This window comes from Necator americanus, chromosome X (assembly GCF_031761385.1).
Source record: "Necator americanus strain Aroian chromosome X, whole genome shotgun sequence".
Taxonomy (NCBI): Eukaryota; Metazoa; Nematoda; class Chromadorea; order Rhabditida; family Ancylostomatidae; genus Necator; species Necator americanus.
In genome coordinates this window covers 22,414,915-22,435,561 of record NC_087376.1, presented here as the reverse complement: position 1 = coordinate 22,435,561, position 20,647 = coordinate 22,414,915, and the positions used below count along the sequence as shown (strand labels likewise).

The window sequence follows — 20,647 nt, the reverse complement described above, 5'->3', positions numbered from 1 at the left end:
AAGTTGGTCGAGTGGTTATGGATAATAGAAATTTGAGCAAACTTTTCAACTTTTCTCGATCAACAAAAAAACTTTTGCAAAAATCTTTTAAGAACCTCAATGTAAAATTGAATTTTGGTAGAAAACGTCTCCGTCTTCAATAGTTCAATACGAATCAGTTTTCATAACGTAAGAGCTGAGTTATTGGACTTTGTCCGAAGTCACGTCAATGTGCTGCGAAAAATCCAAAATTTCAAATTTTTCCTTCAGGCAATTTCGGTAATGCGGTCGAAAAATCCGCTGCAATATCTTGATAGAGCACTAAAAAGAGCATTGGCTGGAAAAATTGCTCTCTATAGGTGTTGTAATTTCTCAAAAGCTACTTGAGATAGTTTCAAAAGTAGTGGAAAAAATTTGCCATTTTCCTAACTTCGTTTGAAAAACCATGGACCTCCCTCACTAGAGGGATCACAGCCGGTTAGTCGCGAGGCTACGTGGCGCGTCCCCGGGCGGCGAATAGGGGGCTAATCGCGGACCAAAAGCGACCTTGTGCTTGCCCAGAGACGCAGGTGGATTCAGGGGATGGACTCCCTGTTTCTGCTGAGCCAGGACTGACTCATGACATCCTTGTATCCCGCACGTCGGTCCGGCCAAAAGCCTGCAATCAAGTGACTGGGAGGTGCAAGGGAGGCGGTTTGGAGTCGCCTCCAACAAATAAGCTCAACATGTGCGCTCCGGGAGAACGGAAGTTCTCTTAGAAGCTCATGGGACTAGAGGCTTGCAACCTGCCCATGGGTTTTAATTTTTTTTTTTTTTGCGTGTCACAGTAATAGGAAAGATTCTCCTGATTCCGGAGGAAATCCTGGTACGGTAGCGCCAGGAAGGATGGGGTTCCAGGAGTCATATTGACCACCAAAACGGAAAAGGAACGTATAACCTACAAACGGTTGCATCGGAAGCGGCCACTGAAGATCTGATCATGTGAGCCTGAAAGATTAAGTACGACGTCATCGGACTGATCGAAACGAGATGACGCCACCCTCTCAACGCCGTATATGAAACTGGGGAAGAACTGTTCTTAGGAACACGCGACAGTAGAGGTGTTGGTCCTCGTCAACACGAGTATGGCAAAGAACATCGACTCTTTCGAACAATTTACGAATCGGACGTCTGCGGATGAGAAGATGTGGTCTAACACCAGCTTTGACTGTCTTCGTCGCTCACCCTCCAACATCAAGCTACGAAGAAGAAGTCGAAGCTTTCTATATGAAATTCAAAAAGTTCTGCCGAGAAGATCATGCCTTCTAGGTCATAATTGGTGACATCAACGCCAAAATTGGCCGAAGAAGAACGCCTGAGAAATTTCACATCGGGACCCACGGCCTGCAATGGAATGAACAGGGGGAGAGGCTCTCCAAGTTCATCATGACGACTAAGATCATCCATGGAAACTCGCAATTCCAGAAGCCCACCTCTCTACGCTGGACGTGGGAGTCACCCAGCGTAGGGTTCCATAATGAATAGACAACATCCTCGTCAATAAAAAGTTCTGCCTAACGGACGTCGCTGCTGTGCCAAAGTTCTATAAAGGATTTTCTGTGAGGATTCCAAAGGATCGGACCATCCCCTCCTCCTCCGAAGATTTTCCTTCACAAGAAGACAAAAGAAAGCCGCCAAGTTTAGAGAGCGAAATCTCAGAGCTATCACTAACTGGTATCTCTTCGCTACGCTAGCCGGCTTTTGGGAAGATTTCGCATTGGACAACATCGACGACTGGCTCGTTGAACACCTTCACGACTGCACGAAGAAGGCTGAGAGTTTTAAAACCACCAAGAGACGCCAGTCTCCGGAAACTCTTGAGCTGATACACCAGCGTGGAGCAGCACGAGCTGCAGGGAACCAAGAACTCACGTCCGAGCTCGCAAGATTTTGCAGAGAGACGATAAAGGAAGACCTTAAAGAGAGAAGAGCAGAAGTGTTGGTTAAATCTGCAGAGGCGAAAAAAAGCAACCGTTATGCCCGTCGCCAGTCGCAAGATATGGATGACTGCTCTCCGAAAAATGAAGAGAACAACCATTCCATCTAGAATGAATAGAATGAGAAATTCATTTACGACTTCCACTCTGATCTCTTCGACAGCCATGTCCACTTGCCTCCTCACCATCTGAGGGAAGACGGACATGCCATTCCAGAGGTTCTCCGGTCCGAAATGCGACATGCCATCATGTCGGTAAGAAATCCTACGGCACCCGGTCCCGACAGAATAAGACCAGAACACCTTAAGAACCTTCCGCCAGCACTCATCAACACCCTGGCGAGGCTCTTTAAATGTTACCTGTCCAAATGCAAGGCTCCTAAACAGTGGAAGATCAGCACAGTGTTGTTGTATAAAAAGGGAGATCCACATGAAATCGGCAACTATCGTCCAATCTGCTTACTGTCCGTGATCTACAAGCTCTTTACAAGAGTGATCCTTAGTAGGATTGAAAAAGTCGTGACGTGAAGAGGGGGATCCGACAGGGTGATACAATCTCACCCAAAATATTCACACCCACCCTCCAGAACGCAATGCGAAAGTTGGAATGGTACGACATGGGAGTGAAGGTTGATGGTCGGCAGCTACACCATTTGCGCTTAGCTGAGCCGTACTGATAACACCTAGCATCAGCCAAGCGGAACGAATGCTGACCGAATTCGACGAAGCATGTGGGTGCATCGGTCTTCAGCTGAACCTGCAAAAGGCGATGTTCATGCGCAACGGATAGGTCCCGGCCTCGATGAGGGGAGTCGAACGCGGCTTCAAAGTCCAGAAACGCTAGTTGCATTGGCTTCGAATACCGCTGCCAGATTTCGGTCACTCTCCTGACGATGAACACCTGGTCAATCGTAGATCGGCCAGGAGGAAAGCCAGCTTGCTCGTCGCGCGTTGTTTCTTCACGATGCTTAATAAGTCGGTCCAGGATAATCCGCTCTAAAACCTCGTACATAATACGCAACAAAGAGATTCCTCGATAGTTCCTACGGTTCGTGAAGGATAACTTCTTGTGGAGGGGAATTATGATAGCGTGTTTCCACGAGTCAGGTATCCTTTCGTCTGCCCATATTGAAGGGATGATCTTCTTCATCTCACGAATCCCAGACGGAGGAAGATATTTTAGCATTTCTGCGCTAATCCTGTCGTCTCCACCAGATTTTCCATTCTTCATTTTTTGGATACAGACCAGGACCTTGGACTCGGTCGGCGGCTCCTCGTTAACCTCATATGTCGGTCTATGAACGTGTTCGAGTTCAGGAGCTGACGGTGCTAGCCGGTTCAGCAAGGTCTTGAAGTGTTCCTTCCGAATTGGAAGGGTTGCATCACCGACAGCTACCCCATTGGCAGTGTTGGGGACAGGGGAACATCTTTTCATTTTGCCGCTATACTGTTTTAGTAGAACATAGGCTTTCCGCGGGTTCCTGTCCTCCCACGCCTTCTCAAACTCCATCGCTCTTGAAGTCCACTCGTTATCGCGGTCTTGTTGCAGTTGACGACGCAGTTTCCTTCTGAGACGCTTTTCCTGATTGAAGTCACCAGCGCTGCGCGCGACACATACAGAATTGTATGTGGATTTTGTTTCCGCAGATGCAAAGGCAAACTTCTTCCGCGGCAATAGAACCGGGAGCGTTTCCCTTGCAGCGTCCTGGATGCACTTTGTGAAGGAGTCCGCATCGCTAAGCTTCTTCCTGGTCCGTACTCCAACATGAATAGACACACGTGGGCGGAATTTCTTTCTGCAATCTTCGTCTCTCAGACCTGCCGTGTCGATTTCAGTTGAAGAGGAACTCCTCGGTTTCTCTTGTGAAACCGTATCTTGAGGAAAAGAACTGGACGGTGGTCAGAGTCGAAGGCGGCGTCCCAAACAGCTCTAGATTTCCGGATATCTGACAGAGGAGTGTTTCTTGCCAAAAAGTTGTCGAGCTGAAGCTTAAGAGTCCTCATCTTCCGCTTGTGCTTCAGGCGTTAAAAGAGCTGACCCTTGCCACATGAGCAGATTGCGTCGATGATTCCTCGTAAACGTGGGAGCGATGATGAGCCCCGTCTGTTCGCACAGGTCGACAAGACGGTCACCGTTGTCCGACGTGCACTCTGCTGGATAATAACATTTTTCTAGCACATCGGATTGGTGTTCGAGTCCCATCTTCACATTTGCGTCGATTCCGACAATGACTACCTGTTGGCTTGGTATTTTAGACATCAAAGCTTTGAGTTCATCATAGAAGGCGTCCTTACTGTTGTCCTCAGCGGTTTCCGTAGGTGCGTGAGCACATACGATCCAGAGTTTACGTCCTCTGCGATCCCGCGGTCGTAAAAAGGCGCATCTAGACGACGTTGAGCCAAATTCCTCCACCAGGTTCTTGTAGTCGTTCCTCACAGCTATCGCGCAGCCACCTACTTTGTTCTCATCAGCATCGCCGCAGTATATGGTGTAATTTTCGATGCTGATGGCGGGCCGATCTCTCACGCGTGTTTCCTGCAGTGCAGCAAAAAGCACACAGAGATGTCGCAGAAGTCCGGATAGAGCGTCTTGTTATAGTTCACTCGATAGTGTTCTGCAGTTCAACGCGACCGTAAGCTTGAATGTTTGTTGCCAAAGAACTAGTGCTCCCTCCAGACAGTTGATCTTTCAGGTTATGGGCTTTGGGGATGTGCTGGACGATAGTATCTTTTTGCAATGTATAGGAATCTTTCGCTTTATAGCAGTGCGGGTTATATAGCTCGTACGTTCCGAATTCGTGCACTCGAACGCAGGGAGCAGGGCCACCACGTGCAGGTAGCAATCAGACTCGTATATGCGGAGGGTGTATATGAGAATCATTTACCCGAATATAAACATGATTTCTTGAAAAGCCGTTCCGTTTTCCTACAATGGAAAAACTAGCTAAAATCCCGATTTTTGCTTGAACGTAAAAAGCGTGTGATCTTGAATAAAGTAAAACAGCCGGGGCTAACCTAATGTTGAGCAAATCGAATTCTAACATCTTGTAATAGGCAGATAGAATATAGGGGCTTATAATAAGGGAATTTTCTCTATAATCTCCTATATTCTGCGATTATTGTCTTGTGATTTTTGTTTTGAATTTTTGATAGGACAGCGATAGGAAAGACGATACTTTCCCATCTCGGTCCTTTCTCAATTCCAAAAAAAAAGAAACAAGGAGATGCCAAAAAAGAAACAGACTATTTTGTGACTATTTTGTAGAGCAAACCTTCTATAAAATAATATTAGATTTATTTCTCATGATGCACTTCTCACCACGTCGTTGTGTTTTCAAGTAATTATTTTTATTTTTTGAAGTATTTTTAAGTTTTTTACGATCTTCCTGTTTTAGCAATGTGCACAGAATATGCACATTTCGGCATTACATAGATACTTAGATGGTCCGTCTTCAGTGGACATTAGAGCCCCAGCATCTCTTCCACTCGTTTCATTCCCTCGCCATTGTCATCCAAGATGTTCTCAGGGTTCGTGAGTGACGCCGACGAGGTCCTTGAGTCGTATCCAGCTGAGCTCTCAGCTGGTCTATCCGTGTAGCGAACACATCACCCCATAGATGGGCGGTTTCCCTCGAGGGCGTTGAGCATGTCTTGAGACCCACCTTAGCATTCTTATAGTTCATCTATGGTCAAATCTTCTCATAATGTGACCGGCCCATCTACGTTTTGCCTTCGATATATATTCCGCTGGGTCGCGAAGACCGGACGATGCTTGTAAGTCGGAGCTGCGATTGATTTTGGTTCATCAGTTAGTCCGCAGCTTACCAGGCAGGTGCAAATGCTTTCCATGCTGCTCTCATCCTTCTATACAGTTCTTTCCTCAAGTCGTTCTCCATGTTCACACACCGTCCAAGGTAGACGTATGACGAAATTTTCCCGATTTGGGAGCCTTTAAGTTGTACTCCTCCGTCATCGCAGTAAACTTTTTTCATGAGCTGTGTCTTCTTTCTGTTGATTCGCAGTCCTATTCTTTTACCTGCTTCGTTCAGTTAGTTGAGCATCACTTCTGCTTCATTGTTTCTTCTTGAAAAGAGAACGATGTCGTCCGTATATTCGATGTTCTTCACAGAGGAATGTTTCATCAACACTCTACTCCATGCCTCTTTCTTCCCAAGAAAGTGATTTCATCATCTATTGTCAAGCAGTTGTGAACCGCTTCGGCGGCATAGTATCACCTTGTCGTACCACCTTTCCAATAGGTGGGGTGAGGGCGCAGTGGGAAAGAGATATCTTATTAGTGCATCGATCGTAGCAGTTGCCTGATGCCCTCACATACGACGGATCCACACCTTAATTGACCTGCGCTGAGAGTATTGCATTCATTTCTGCGCTGAGAGTATTGCATTCGTTTCTGCGCTGTCGAAGGCTTTTTCATAGTCGACGAAGGTTAGAACAAGAGACAGGCGGTATTCCCGGCAAACCTCTATGACCGTCGACACGTTCTGGATGTGGTCCAAGCAGCTGAACCCCTGACGGAAACCAGCTTGTTCTCGAGGCTGGGCTTCATCCAGCGTCCTAGATATGCGCGTGAGCATGAGCACTGCCATTAGGCGGTGTCTGAGGAGACTTAGATAGCTCCATCTCGGTTGTAAAAATAGCAGCGAACAATTTAAGAGGTCAGCTATTTCGATATCGCTTGTATGATACCATCTGTACATCACCAAACTATACTATTTGTCCTGCAGATAGACCCAGATAGATGGAACTGTTTGAGATCTAGTGAAATCTACCTCACTTCTTGCACGAAGTGTGGCGACGAATATGTTGGTGAAACGGCACGACCGCTATATAATCGCATCAATGTATACATTCGCACCCGCAGGTAGTTTTTTTTTTTTTTTTTGAAAGGTGTTTGCTTAATAGATAATGAAACTTCTAACTACACTCAATCAGTAGAGCTGACACTCGCGAATCTATCGATGTAATAGACCTTGTAATAAAGATCAAATTGAGGCGAGTTTTGAAAAAAAGACGAAAAAGACGCGGATTCGCGTCTTTTTCGTCTTCTGTCGAAGAATTAGCAATCCTACTGTATGCATGAAAAGTGGGCAAGATGATCAAAGAAATTGCGGCAATCATGTTTGCACATAGAATCCTGAAGCACTTTTTTCTTCTCCTCCCATTTTTACTGTTAATTTTGCGCTCCATTGTTACCTGCATCATTTTGAGTGCAAGAATCCAAGCTATCCTGGGATGAAATCCAGAAAAAATAAGTTGTATGATAGCTCTATCAACTGTCTGTTTACCAGTTTCTTGTTAGATACTTACTTAACAATTGGGAGCTTTCTTCGAATGCTTATGGAACCATTTATATACTGCAGAAGTAACTTTGATATAATAAAAAGGAACAGCTTAGCTGAAATGCCGATTTCACGTTTTGTCAGCAACTCCTTTGCAAATCCTTCATTTTTTCTCCTGTATTTTTCTTCATATTTTTGGTTATTAAGATTTTTTTGGTCCATTTGATGCCCTCTGTACACAGGATGTTGAAGATGATCCACTTCGTTCAACTGACACTTCAATTATCTCTAAGAACAACAGTCGATAAAGTTTGGAAATCGAAGTGCAGCTTTCCTGTAGAGCGAGAAACTCTCTATCAAATTATATGGGTCATCTTGTGACTTTCATTCGTTTTGTTTTTCTTTCCTTTTCATTGTATTCTGTGTAACGTGATTTTCCTTTATTTACAATTATCATTCCTTTTTTTAGCATTAACATTCTAACTATCCTCACTTAGCTGCTCGAATAAACTAGCTAATCCTTATCTTCTTAAACATTTGTTATTTACATCCCCAGCTCACACATTTCTTAATTACGTTCCTTTTTTTTAACACGAATGCTTTTTATTTTGCCGTTGTTGTTTCTTTTATGGTCTTTTAACACTGCAATTGATTTTTTCTTTACTGCTTATTCGTGTGGTCGATCAGTGGTGTCGACATTGTCGTCAAATGCAGATTGAAGCATTTCTGCAAAAATCCCTCGGATTTCGAAAAAAGCAAGCTGCACTTCTGTCACAGCATAGTATAGTATACATGAGGGGTATTGATACAGAATGTACTGAAACGATAGAACCGAACTGCAATGAATATCAGTAACAGACCTGATCCTTGAACGCAACAAAGACCCTGTTACAAACACAACGCTGACTTTGGAGAACAGCTGGCAAGCGGCAAGCGTTCGCACAGCATATTAATTTACGACCTTCTTGACTCAAGGAGTTTTTCATCCTCTTTTCATCCTCCTCGTAGAGACTTTGCGACCTTAAGAACACAGGGGGCTGGCTGGGTGGCTTCTTGCTCACGATTAACGTAAGGTGTCATCTAGTTGATCTCTATCAGATGGGAAAGCCTATTCTTTATTTCTACGCCTGATTAAAGGCGGTATGACAGAAGTATGACAAAATGAAGAGGGAGTATGATTTGGAGCAAGAGACACGCAAACATAATAGGGATAAAAGTCAGTGGGAGTGCCTACCGACCTATGGGGCGTCTCCAAACTTTAAGCAAAGTACATCGGGAAACACTTAAAGGTGCACGGTGTTTTTACAAGATTGAAGTCATACTTATTTAATGTTTCGAGTCTCGTGAATCAAATACGTCATTCACAAATGGTTTCCTGTTTATACAAGCGAGAACTCATTTTTATCACCTAAACCTGGCTACGAACTACGAAAATCATACACTCTGAGGTCGTTGGTAACCCTCTCTAAAATGTCTCGTTAAGATCGATGCGTTAAAGGAGGAGGTGATGTTTACATTCTTGCTAAGGCGTTTATTACTGTCCATTTCGTCACTTTTGACCATGATCTGAAGGGTGACTTACTCTGTTCAGAAATTTTGCGTCCTATTAATGTATCGCAGCTTCGTTTCATACTCGTATAAATATACCAAATATAATATTTACTACAAATTGCAGATGATGAAACGCTTGTAGATATACTCAGCGGTTCTGATCATCAGACAATTATTCTTCTCAACTTCAAAATGCACGAAGATTGCGTCATCATTTTACTCATTTTTATCGATTTTTTAGATTTCTCTGCCAATGTTGGATTCCTGCAAAATGTTAATTTGCCTACCCACGCAGATAGAATTCTCGACATACTTGTTATATATAGCTAGAAACAGTTGCAGCTGAGTTACAGGAATTTCTATGCCTAAATTTTTGCCGCTAAGTCCCCTTTCTTTGAATAAATATTTTTCCGGTATTGTCTGGTTCACTTGATACTTGATTAACACTCCATGTTTGGAAATTTATTTTAGATTATGTAGAGGGTTTTTGAGAGTTTGACACTGTTTGGTTTTTTCGCTTCCTTCGCACTTTTCCCTTGAATCTCTAACAGAGCAGAAAACCACAGAATACATGTATCTCAGGACGGCAAAGTTTTTCGAAAAGCTACTCGACTCTTCACATAATTCATTATACGAGAAACTATGCTCTGACACTGACTTCCATATGAGGAGATGCCTTTCTTATCGGGAAAGCCGCTTAGTGCGCAGAGGATTGCGTGAAGCTGTTTTGTTTATATTTGAAGGGGCAAACTGAAGGTTTCGAGGCCTTGTGGATCAGATAGGGGCCACTTGTACTACAGATGTGATATAGCCGTGCATTTCGCTAATGTCCTTTTCTCAGATTGCAGTGATACCATCCAAAAAATCCTAAGAAAAACGGATTTTGGGATCGCAATACGACTATGAGAAGCTGCAATGCATTAACAGGGCCCAAATTTTCAATCTGTATTTAACTCAGCAAGCAAATATCGATACTTCTGATCGATCACACGAGCAAGCAGTTTAGAAGAAATCAATTAGGGTGTTAAAAGACTACAAAACTTCAACGGCTAAATAAAAGGCATTCGTGTTAACACGGGGGGGGGGGGGGGATTGTGAATAAGGAATGTGTGAGGTGGAAATGTAAATAACAAAGGTATAACAAAGGTTCAAAAAGACAAGAATGGGCTGGTTCATTCGAGCAACTGAGTGAGGACAGTTAGAATGTTAATTTAAAAAAGGAATGATAATTGTAAACAAAAGAAAATCAGATCACACAGAATACAATTAAAAGGAAAGATAGACGAAGAAAACGTTAGTGAAAATCTAGGTAAGTTGGATTAGTCTAAAGAAATGCGAAAGCAGGTAACAACACGTCCTGTAGTCTACAATTTAAATTAGAATTGCACTGAAAACACTACCATGGTTATATAAAGGAAGGTAAGGTTGTGTAGCAATCCCATCGGTACGAGCAGAGGACACATAGGGATTGTGCCTTAGAGATGTTTCCAACGTTAAGGTCTTTCTTTTCTTCTTCTACATTTTTGCTGTTTCTATGAAGTATGGATGCGCATAAGCTTTGAAGATACAACATGACAAGCAAAAACACTAAATATTGCAACTGTTTGCTGCAGAAGCGACATTGAGTGCGCTGTCATCGTTCGGTGATAAAAAAAGTCTTGGATCTAATTACATAAACCATTTAGCAGAATAGGAGCCAATACGAAGGTTATTTCGTTGTATATCAACGAAGAAAAGGTAGAGAATCAGTGGAATGAAAGTAGACTGAGCCAATACGAAGGTTATTTCGTTGTATATCAACGAAGAAAAGGTAGAGAATCAGTGGAATGAAAGTAGACTAACTTCAACGTTAAGGTTCCTATCATGCTAAAACAAGTGTGGATTGAATATGAAAAGACCCCAAAAACATGATGCAGTGGAAAAAATGTTACGTTAGAAAACTGCTACGTTGTTGAAGAGTTCTAAAGTGCTGCGTACTGCAAAGCGAGGAAAGCTGCAGTTTTGGATCTATTTCTTGGGATATCATACTTAGAGCAATTTTTAAAATTGGAAAAAAACTGTGGTCCTTGGCAGACTAATGTATTACAAGTAAGTATTATAAACCTAACACGATGAGAAGAATATAGCGAGCCAACGAAGATGTTTAGAAAAGATAAGAACGCTTTCTCTTTCAAGGATTTTAGGAGAAGAATGTATGAAGGGAGTACGGAAAATATCTATGCAAACAAAATATCACACCCTTTCACATTGTAAGCGAGGAGCTCACCGTAGAAGCAATGGCGTGTGGCATAATTGCCCGATCGATGTCTTGCAAGAATGAGGTTCAGAGAAATATTCGCTTGTCCACAAACGAGCGAAATATTCTTCTACATCTTGGTCATCGCATAAGTGGAGACTAGCAGGAGAAACACCATTCACCTGCAACATTTTATTTAGAGAAAGGCAAGTGGTTGGGGTTGTTTAATAGTTTGGCGATGCGCACTTTTTGATTGAAAGACTACTGGATGCTTCTGCGACCTTAAAATGACTCGCCCAGCCAACTCAAGTCGGTGTCTTCATCCTCTCAGAGAAGTCTTAGACCAATTCAGCGACACAAGATAGATGGGATATTGTTTTGCTTTGAGTGGTTCGAAGCCAAGCCCCACAGAGGCAGGGGTGAACTTCTACCATCACGCTGCATTCGTTCGATAATCCATAATTAGCTTTCTAATTAGCTTCCATACAAATTTATGCAATCTTCTCACCAATGCGGCTGGTCTGTTACTGCAGTTCAACTCACCATCCCTGCTCTAATACGAATATATTAGTAGATTCGGGAGAGAAGTAAGAATGAAATATTTAGACGACGCGAAATAATCTAATGCATTACACATATAAATGGCAATCTATAACCGAAGTTGTTGCCGTTGTTGTTTTCTGCTGCCGGTGTGTTTGATATTCTTCATCCACATTCAAATAAAACAGGAACCACCACAGTTTGGGCGTCTGGCCGTCTGGGACATTGAATATCTGCAAGAATTACTAGTAGAAGCCACTAATCAGCTTAGTAGCTTTTTAGTAACAAACGAAATTGACGTACACAAAGTTGCAGATTGGGGATAGTCATATATACAGAAAATTAGCAATATTAGCATATTTGATTGTTTCAGCATGAAACTAGCAAAATAAGAAAGTCGGCATATTTGTAATGCCCTCATATCGGACAATGTTACCAATTTATTGGTAATCTCAAAACGATATCATATAGTTCGAATGTTCTATTGTCTTGAAACCTCGGCATATTCTGTCTATATTTTGTGATAGTGTGCCTGCGAGTAACGATAACGTCAGGCAAATAAAGGTTCCATCTAAAAACCTCGCAGGCACACTATCACAAAACGACATCATATATTTATTTGCTATAACGTGTGAGTTAATAGGCATCAGTGTTCAGATAGTAGGCTCTCATCGGTGCTAATATCATATTCCTCAGAGAAGATAAGGATAACAGCTGAGTAGGCGAATCACATACAGTGAAAACTATGTCTAAAATCAATCAGACTCAAGAGGAGCTTAAGCGTAATAACCCTAACCGCGGCAATAAGCTCATCTCACTGCGAAATTCATTGTCCTGTTTAGCTGCTTCATTTCATTGTGAGTCGAGAATGTCTTAACGTAAGAGATCACATTCCCCCGAAATAGAACTCTCACCTGAAGACAAGTTAAAGAGTTCATGAAGTGCCCGCGGAGCATTACGGGATTCTCCTTTATACAATGTCTGGGGACGAACTTCTACTGAATACGACTGTATGTGCAATACTCCGCATGAACATTGAAAAGCCGACGGTGAGTGACGGTGAGTGATACACCGTCGGCCACCGTCGCTTGCTCATAACTGCTCATAAAATGGAAACTTCAGGACACCTCATATCTCATTAGATTCCATTCTTTGAGATCTATAGAAAAACCGATATATTGTTGAGAGATGAGCAAAATGATCCCAAATATGTGCCAAAAGGCAATGATTGGAGCCCAGTTGAAAAAGCGTTCGTAGACTCAATTTTTCACATTTGGTCAGAACAAAACAAAACAGCACGAAATTGTTGTATGTACGTACGTACGTATGTATGTATGTGTGTATGTAAGTGTGTATGTATCTATGTATATATGGAAATTTAATGGATTGTAATGTATGTAATGGATTCGCGAGAGATCGTCATCGTCTTCCGCTGTGGTAATATTTAATTTTCCACACACACCTACTCTTGTTCATCGTCTTGTACGGAATGGATTCGACAAATCGTCTTCGTTCCTTTCTGTTTACTGCTGTTTGTTTGCACCCTCTTAAAAATTCAGCACTCAGGAATGGTCAGCAGAAGCATGTCATCTCATTCGACATAGAAGGATTCCATAGTCAGACGATTAGCAAAAATGACTGGAGCGGTGCATGAAATCGCATTTTCATTGTTCCATGCTGAGAATTATGCTCCTTAACTTGCTTTCCAAAAGTTTTGTTTCTGCATTCGTTCCCTTAAGCAAATCATATTGAGAGATATAGTTCGCACGGCTCAGATGGTGGTTAGCCCCTATGCAAGATGTCATCATTTTTCCGAGATGTTGATATCATCCAAAGTCAACACGTATTGGAAAGAAAACGAAAAAAAAGGAAGAAGAAAAAGGAGCGAGAAAAATATTGAGAATGTTCATAAGGCTCGCCTTCATGAACTTTCCTGAAATTATCGTTCCAGTTCACGGATCTCCGGGGCTACGTGGCCCGATAGAGGGATAATCGCGGGCCAAAAACGATCTTGTGCTTGCACAGAGACTCGGGTGGATTCAGGGGATCGACTCCCTGTTTCTGCTGTGCTAGGATCGACTCATAATACTACCGTATCCCGCACATCGGTCCAGCCAAAAGCCTGCAATTAAGTGATTGGAAGGCGGAGGAGAGGCGGCTTGGAGTCGCTTCCAACAAATAAACTCTACATGTCCATTCCGGGAACGTTCTCCCAAAAACTCATGAGACTGGAGGCTCGCAACCTGCCCAAGGATGTTAAAATTTTGCGCACCTCACAGTAATAGAAGAGAGTCTCCTGATTCCGGAGGAAAACATGGTATTTTTCGTGGCAGCGCCACGAAAAACGGGGTTGCAGGAGTCATATAGGCTATCGAAGCGTGAAAGGACTAGGATGACGATCTGTACTTATACACATATTCTTGCATCGGAAGCGGCCATCGAAGATCTGATTATGCAAGCCAAGATGATTAAGTGCGCCGTCATCGGACTGACCGAGACGAAACGACGCCACCCTCTCAACGCCTTATATGAAACTGGAGAAGAACTGTTCTTAGGAACATGCGACAGTAGAGGTGTTGGTGGAGTTGGTGTTCCCCGAACTCTATTTTTGGGGTGTTCTGTAGTACGTCAATTTCGGAATACGCTGCTTTAAGGAAGTACTGACGGAAAATTTTTTGATGTTTGGTTCTCTCCATTAGTATTCATGGTTGCAAACGTAGTTTTCAATAATGATAACGAAGACGAGTAACACCTTTTTTTTACCTTTTGTATTTAAAGGCCTAAATTTGTTCACAAAAAGCCCCTAGCATAGTAAGTGATATGTCCTGTGCGTAATCGATACCGTAATTCCCTTTAGGGGCGGAGCTACCCACGCCGGAGGCCTCTGCCTCCGATGCGGCTGGGCTCATAAGAGCCCATGTTTGGAACACACGTGGAGGACCCCATCCATCAGAAAACATCCGAGCAAAGACGCATGGGACAACGTCGCCAGTACCAAGGACCGCGACGCGAAATCCGGGCCACGCGAGGGGAGCGACAACTAGTCCAGAGGTGAGGCTTGTCCAGTTCGTGAGTCGAAGGCTGCTTCCACTGCGCTACGCTTACTACATCTTCTAGAAAATTGGTTTTATTTCGTCAGTCTAACGGATGTACAGAGTCACTTCATTTGGTACACTGAGGGATCAAATTTCTAAATTAGAATCTAAATTAGATGTTTTGCTTTTTCGCTGTAGTTCTTGGAAACCACTTCCAACACCTAATCTACTACTGAAGATAATCCAACACTGATCAATCATGAAACGCGGTACGTTAAGCAGCTTTGGGAAGGGTATGTAGATCGACGCCTGAAGATACCACTTTCGCGTTCCAAGTGCTAAATCAGTTTGACATGGTCAATACAAGCACGTCGCGTGCAACCATAGATTAGATCGCCTTTTACGGGCCACCACGCCTTCTCATGCGGCAAGGTCCAATGTGCGGGGTACTAGAGCAGAATTGCTTCACGTGAAATCGCTTGTGTGTTTACTCGTTTGTAGTTGTTTTCAAATCAGAATTTTTTTGTTTTGATACAATAAATCTTTTATCGAAGACTTTTCACTTTATTTACGGCCAATAGGTTTCAAAGAAAAGTTACGTGCTCCACCAAAGATTACCTGCGTTCTCTTCTTGTGTGGTAGTAAGTAAAAATTTAAAAGTTTTTTCTCTATGATTGATCGGAAACTTCCTATTCTTTTTGAAATGAATAGAACATCCAGAGAAACCGAAATGCGTAGTAAGGCCTAGATAAGGTCAAATTATTTACGCGGGAGCACATGTAAGGATTCCACCGTTGTTCACCGGCTCTGCCGTTCTAAAACAGTTTTGTTATGAAAATTTGAAATTATTCTGATTTTTTTTTAAAGTCTTGCCCTTTAAGATTTCATCACACCTCAATCCTCTACAACCTAATGTACAAAGTGATTACAAATGATTTATCGGATTTTTGAATGAATTCATATTACAAAATTTTACACAAAAAATAGTGATTGAGAGTTTTATGAGAAAACACATTTTCATGTTTCTTATACTTTACAAGTGCACTTTCTTCATGTTTAACGACACACATCTATGCGGTGGTCATGTTCAGCCCACACAGATCCTGAAGTTCAGTCAACATTGTTGGAAAAGGTGGCGCGTATGCGTTGTCTTTCACGTATTCCCAAAGAAAGAATCACAAACTGTGAGGTCGGCAGACTTTAGGGCTATTTTAAGAGGGCCCTCAGAGACAGATGGTCAACCAAGATTTTTCCCTTTATAGAGGCCGTCTGTTTCCTTAAACTATCGGAACTATCACAGAATGTTTTGATGGGTTGGTGGCTGCGTGTTGTACTGCCTTCGAAATGCACGCTGCAAGATGGTGAAGGATTCTGTCTTCTCATATTTCAAAACACAAGATGCTTTCTGTTGATTCGTCGCCGTCCTGCAAATTGTTATCATCCTGCTACTTGGTGAGTGAAAACGAAACTTGCAATAACATAAATCAAAGTCTAAAGTATGTTCTTTCTATTGTTTATTGGTATAAATTGGTTCGTATCATATATTTGAAGCTATAAGACGTCAAACCCGAATCATTTGTAATCACCCTAAAGATCATGGTGACGGACTTCGTGGAGAAAAGATAGTTGGCTTATGACAGATATATTCGACGTTTCTGATGGTCGTCCTATAGGGGAATATTTTCTTGGGCGCGAAATTCCTGTACAATATCTAACCAGATACTCCTTTCGGTAGGTCCTTTTTCATTATTGTTGGAAGCATTTACTTCAGCAGCAATGGACAGGTTGCAATTCTATAGTCTCCCGGTCTTTGGTGACGGGGGACTACCTATGTAGAGAATTGGAGCTTATTTGTTGCACTCTAATTCGCTTCCAGTGCACCCTCCAGTCATTTTGTTGCAGGCTTCTCTAACTAGCGGACTAGCAGGCTAGCGCAGGTTCAACTTGTCAGATGCAGATAGTATGAGGGGATCCTAGTACAGCAGAAACAGGGAGTTAATACGCTCAATGGCATGCCAAAGGAGAGGCAAGGATGAATACAAATAAACAATAGAAAATCCAGCACAAAGAATAGAATAGAATTAGCGGGAATTAGTCACGTGAACGCTTCCGGCACAGGGACGGTTTGGTAATCAAAAACTTAAACTCAACTCAGTGGGAATTAAGATCCGGTCACATCACCCAGCGAGATCTTCTCTTAAAAGAAGTTGTAGGTACAGTACCGGCAATTCGGTAAGCGCATATACTGGCTCACCCCGCTCAACCGGTGAGTAGAAAGGAAGCACTAATATTATAGGTTTGAAAAAGAAGTGAAAAAAGAAGTGAAAGGGAATACCAAGAGTGGAGATCAAAAATTTAAAAATAAGGGTATAGAAAGTAACACACTAGACTGATCTCTGCTAAAAAGGTAGAAGAGGATAGAGGAAAGAAAGTATAGTTAAAAAGAAAAACCAATCAAGCTGCTAGTTACATAAATGATTAAACAAATAAAACACCGATGGACGAAACAGAATGACGAAACTAAGGCACCGAACGGTTAACATAAAGACGAATTTAAAGGAAACGCTCAGAAGATCGAAAGTAGAGAAAGTAGAGGCTCGAACCTAGGATGCTGCGTGGTTTTTGAGGAGGATGAGAAAAATATCCATCGGGGGAGGTTGGAATAAAAAGGGGAAGTTCAGGGAATTTGAAGGGTAAAAAGTCAAACTGGGTCAACTTTTCTCAACCTGCGTTTAAAAATCTTGCTGCTTTCGGCCATAAGCACGTGCAGGGAAAGGAGACGAAGCCATTTGGCGGTACGGACGGAGAACGTGTAAGATAGTTGAGGATATTTTCTGCCATGTCTCTGGTATTTAATCCAAACTCACCTATTCTGATACTGCTAGGTCTAAACACACAATATTTACTGGGTATCAGTTTAGTTTCTTTTCGAAGTATTCTTAAGGAAAATACTAGATCAGAGGCTATTCTCCTATACAACAAAGGTTTCAATGCTTATGCTTATAATCGAGCAGCGTAATTGATATGTTTTGGTACAAAGACTCTAATCTAAGGAAAACTAGCTTAGTGAAGGTTCTTTGGAATCCTCAATCCTAGCAATGTATTGTTTGGCATAGAGGCTCCAGATCTGATCAATACTCTAAGTGGATTAGAACAAACGTTTTATACAACAAAGTAAGGATTTTAGGGGCGCTGCAGCGAATATTGCTAACGATTGTGAATAGAACCGTGAATGCTCTCTTTAAGATATTGTCAATGTGAATGGAAAACTTCATCGAAGAAGAAGAACTAAGCAGTACTATTAGGTTGATCAGTAATTTTGTAGCGTTTTTATTTTGGATTATATTTTAGAATTAGTGTGTTTTTTTTTGTAAAATTGTATATACTATTCGAAAGAGCTCTTTTTGCTCTGCAAACCCATTACAATCGCTTTTTCTTGTAATTTAATTATTTGCGATTTTTGAGGTTCAAAATGGAATGTCAAGGAGGCAAAAATCATCATTTTCCACATCTGCTATTCTTCGCTTTTCATCGAGGGCAAAAAGCTAACGAAGTAGCTCGAGACATTTGTAGCACGTACGCAGAGGGTGTCATAGGCTAGTCTACTGCACGGAAATGGTTTGCAAAATTCAAAGAAGGGGACTACGACATCAATGACGCACCAGCACTAGGAAGGTATAGCGCACTGGGAAATGCTAGGAAAAAACAGTATGGTCAACAAAGAACTTTATATAACCCAGCTACAACGTATGAATGACTGATTTTTAGTATATTTTTAAGAAATAAAAAATTTTAGTATTGTCCGGATAAATTTGCACTGCTATGTAAAGTGGAGGTCTAGGAAATGCTGACAAATCTGTTTTATATATAAGAGGAATAGTAAGGGAGAAAGTACTCCACCTTGTGGTACACCACTTTTACAATGAAATTTTTCGGAATACGCATGTCCTGCTTTAACAGTCATGAACCTATTAGTCGTGTATGATCTGGTCCATGCTAATAAATTACCACGGATGCCAATAGTTCCTAAGTTCATTAACAGTAAGATGTGACAAACTTTGTCGAAAGCCTTCGATAAATCGATATAGATAACACCATTGTCTATGTTTAAAACTATGTCGTTACCTAGGAATGACATTAGTTTTTAGAGGCTAAGAGAACTATCCCTCAACATTTTTTCCATAACTATTACCGGAGTACAAAAGATGCTAATTGGGCGAAAATTCGATATTAGACCTCAGTAGGATGCTTTGGGAATAACAGTAACTAGAGATTTCTTCCAGAGTCAAGCAACTGAGAAGCATGCAAACTTTGAATAGGTGAACCAAGTCTGAGATAAAGTTTTTGTTCATTTTTTGTAGACTATGTGTGGGATACCATCACAGGGAAATCCAGTCAATGCTTTCAGGCATTTGAGTATGCCAAGGATATCATTAGGATGAAAATAAATATTGTCGCAAGGAAAGCAAGAATCAGGAGGATCATCCAAATCATTAACACTGAGATCAGAAAATCATAATCATCGGAAAAGACACTTGCAAAGTACTCACCAAAGGCTTTAGTGTTGTCAGAATCACGGAGAACTTTTTTTGCCAGATTGATCAATGATAAAATTTTTGGATCTGACTTTATTGTTTTACATACGATAACAATAATTTGGAAGATGTTCTATCGACCAATTGACGTTCGGTGTTTGCGAGATGAGAGCAGATCTTTTTTCAAAGGTATCAGACAAGGGACAAGGCAGCGGGTGTAGCGCACTCGGTAAGAAGCTTGCTGTGGTCGCATGGTCGATGATTCTATTCCGCACTTGTGTATTTCATCATCTCATCTCTCTAAGATCGATAAATCGGCACTAGACTTGTCTGAGAGGATAAAAACACTGACTTGATCATCGGCTGGCCCCTATAAATCATTGTATAGGCCAATAAGCGTTCCAAAAACCCAGCGATTACAAATCGCAGAGAAACGCGTTGGCGCATCCTAAGTGGATTGATACGCCAGTGACTTTTTTGAATTTTATAAGACGAGGGATGCCTAAATTTCAAAAATAATCTTTCCTTCTGTTTTAGAATGTGTTGCGGGCCCTAACATCTCTTACACTCGTTTCTTTCCCTCACCATTGTCATCCGAGATGTTGGCAAGTTTCGTGAGTGATATTGACGCGGTCCTTGAGCTGTATCCAGCTGAACTCCCAGCTGGTCTATTCGTGTAGCGAACACATCTCCCTATTTCGTCGTCGGTCTCCTTCGAGGGTGTTTAGCATCTCTCGAGATCCACTCTAACGTTCTTTTAGTTCATCTATCGTCGAATCTTCTCATAATGTGAACGGTCCATCTATGCTTTGCTTTCAATATATATTCCGCTGGGTTGCGAAGACGAAACATTGTTAGTAATTCGGAGCTGCGAGGACCGGCGAGGTGTTGTGTGCGCTGGTTGAATTCCAGAAGAAATCTCTCAGGGGCTCTGTGGGTAGTGAGTAGCTTCCTTGACGTGACAGCGGTGTCTGCCCACATCACCGCTGCGTAAGAGTGCTGGAAGAACTGTCGAGTCAAACAGATGGGGACGGAGATCCTGGTCCTTCAGTTGGTTCGTGGCTTCGCTGACAGATGCGAATGCTGCCCATGCTGGTCTCGTCCTTTTATTCAGTTCTTTCTTCAGGTCCTTTCCCATACTCGTAGAACGTCCGAGGTACATGCATGAAGAAGCTTCCACAATTTAGGAGACTTCAATTCGTACTCCTCCGTCTTCGCAGTAGGCGTTCTTCATAAACTGTGCGTATGCTTCTTTCCTCCCAAAAAAAGTGATTTCATTATCCATTACCAAGCAGTCGTGAACCGCTTCGGCGATATAGTATCACCTTGTCGTACCTTCTCTCTAATGGGTACAGTGAGGGGGCGGTGGAAAAGCTGCATCTTAGTGGAGCATCGATCGTAGCAATTAGCCAATGTCCTCACATACGACGTGTTCACACCCTGATCGACCAGCGCTGACAGTACTGCATCCGTTTCTACGCTGTCGAAAGCATCCT

The 20,647-nt window shown here is 42.3% G+C and overlaps 4 protein-coding genes across 5 annotated transcripts in view; 2 read left to right on the top strand and 2 right to left on the bottom strand.

Annotated features, from left to right (window-relative positions):
* RB195_024818 (uncharacterized protein) overlaps positions 1-14,541 on the bottom strand; it is a gene marked incomplete at both ends in the record, with an annotated part of 31,326 nt that extends 16,785 nt beyond the window's left edge. Inside the window, 6 exons of one of the 2 annotated variants that reach the window (XM_064212730.1) lie at positions 2,137-2,257; positions 2,605-3,843; positions 3,994-4,490; positions 6,436-6,529; positions 11,072-11,223; positions 11,585-11,587. In XM_064212730.1, the coding sequence (XP_064068611.1) occupies positions 2,137-2,257; positions 2,605-3,843; positions 3,994-4,490; positions 6,436-6,529; positions 11,072-11,223; positions 11,585-11,587 (2,106 nt within the window). Of the gene's footprint in view, positions 1-2,136; positions 2,258-2,604; positions 3,844-3,993; positions 4,491-6,435; positions 6,530-11,071; positions 11,224-11,584; positions 11,588-14,454 lie in introns of those variants that run through there. The other variant, XM_064212729.1, reaches the window with a different exon arrangement.
* Positions 1,156-2,065, top strand: RB195_024819 (uncharacterized protein; the record flags this gene model as incomplete). The annotated part of the gene is made up of 2 exons (XM_064212731.1): positions 1,156-1,259; positions 1,678-2,065. The coding sequence occupies 2 exons, from the start codon at positions 1,156-1,158 to the stop codon at positions 2,063-2,065; spliced, it is 492 nt and encodes a 163-aa protein (XP_064068612.1).
* RB195_024817 (uncharacterized protein) lies at positions 13,974-15,897 on the top strand (the record flags this gene model as incomplete). Its single annotated transcript, XM_064212728.1, has 4 exons — positions 13,974-14,169; positions 14,439-14,632; positions 15,708-15,805; positions 15,879-15,897. 4 exons carry the CDS (start codon positions 13,974-13,976, stop codon positions 15,895-15,897), a joined length of 507 nt encoding a protein of 168 aa, XP_064068609.1.
* Positions 15,898-20,073: 4,176 nt separating this feature from the next.
* RB195_024816 (uncharacterized protein) lies at positions 20,074-20,313 on the bottom strand (the record flags this gene model as incomplete). The annotated part of the gene is made up of 1 exon (XM_064212727.1): positions 20,074-20,313. The coding sequence occupies one exon, from the start codon at positions 20,311-20,313 to the stop codon at positions 20,074-20,076; it is 240 nt and encodes a 79-aa protein (XP_064068608.1).
* Positions 20,314-20,647: the final 334 nt, after the last annotated feature.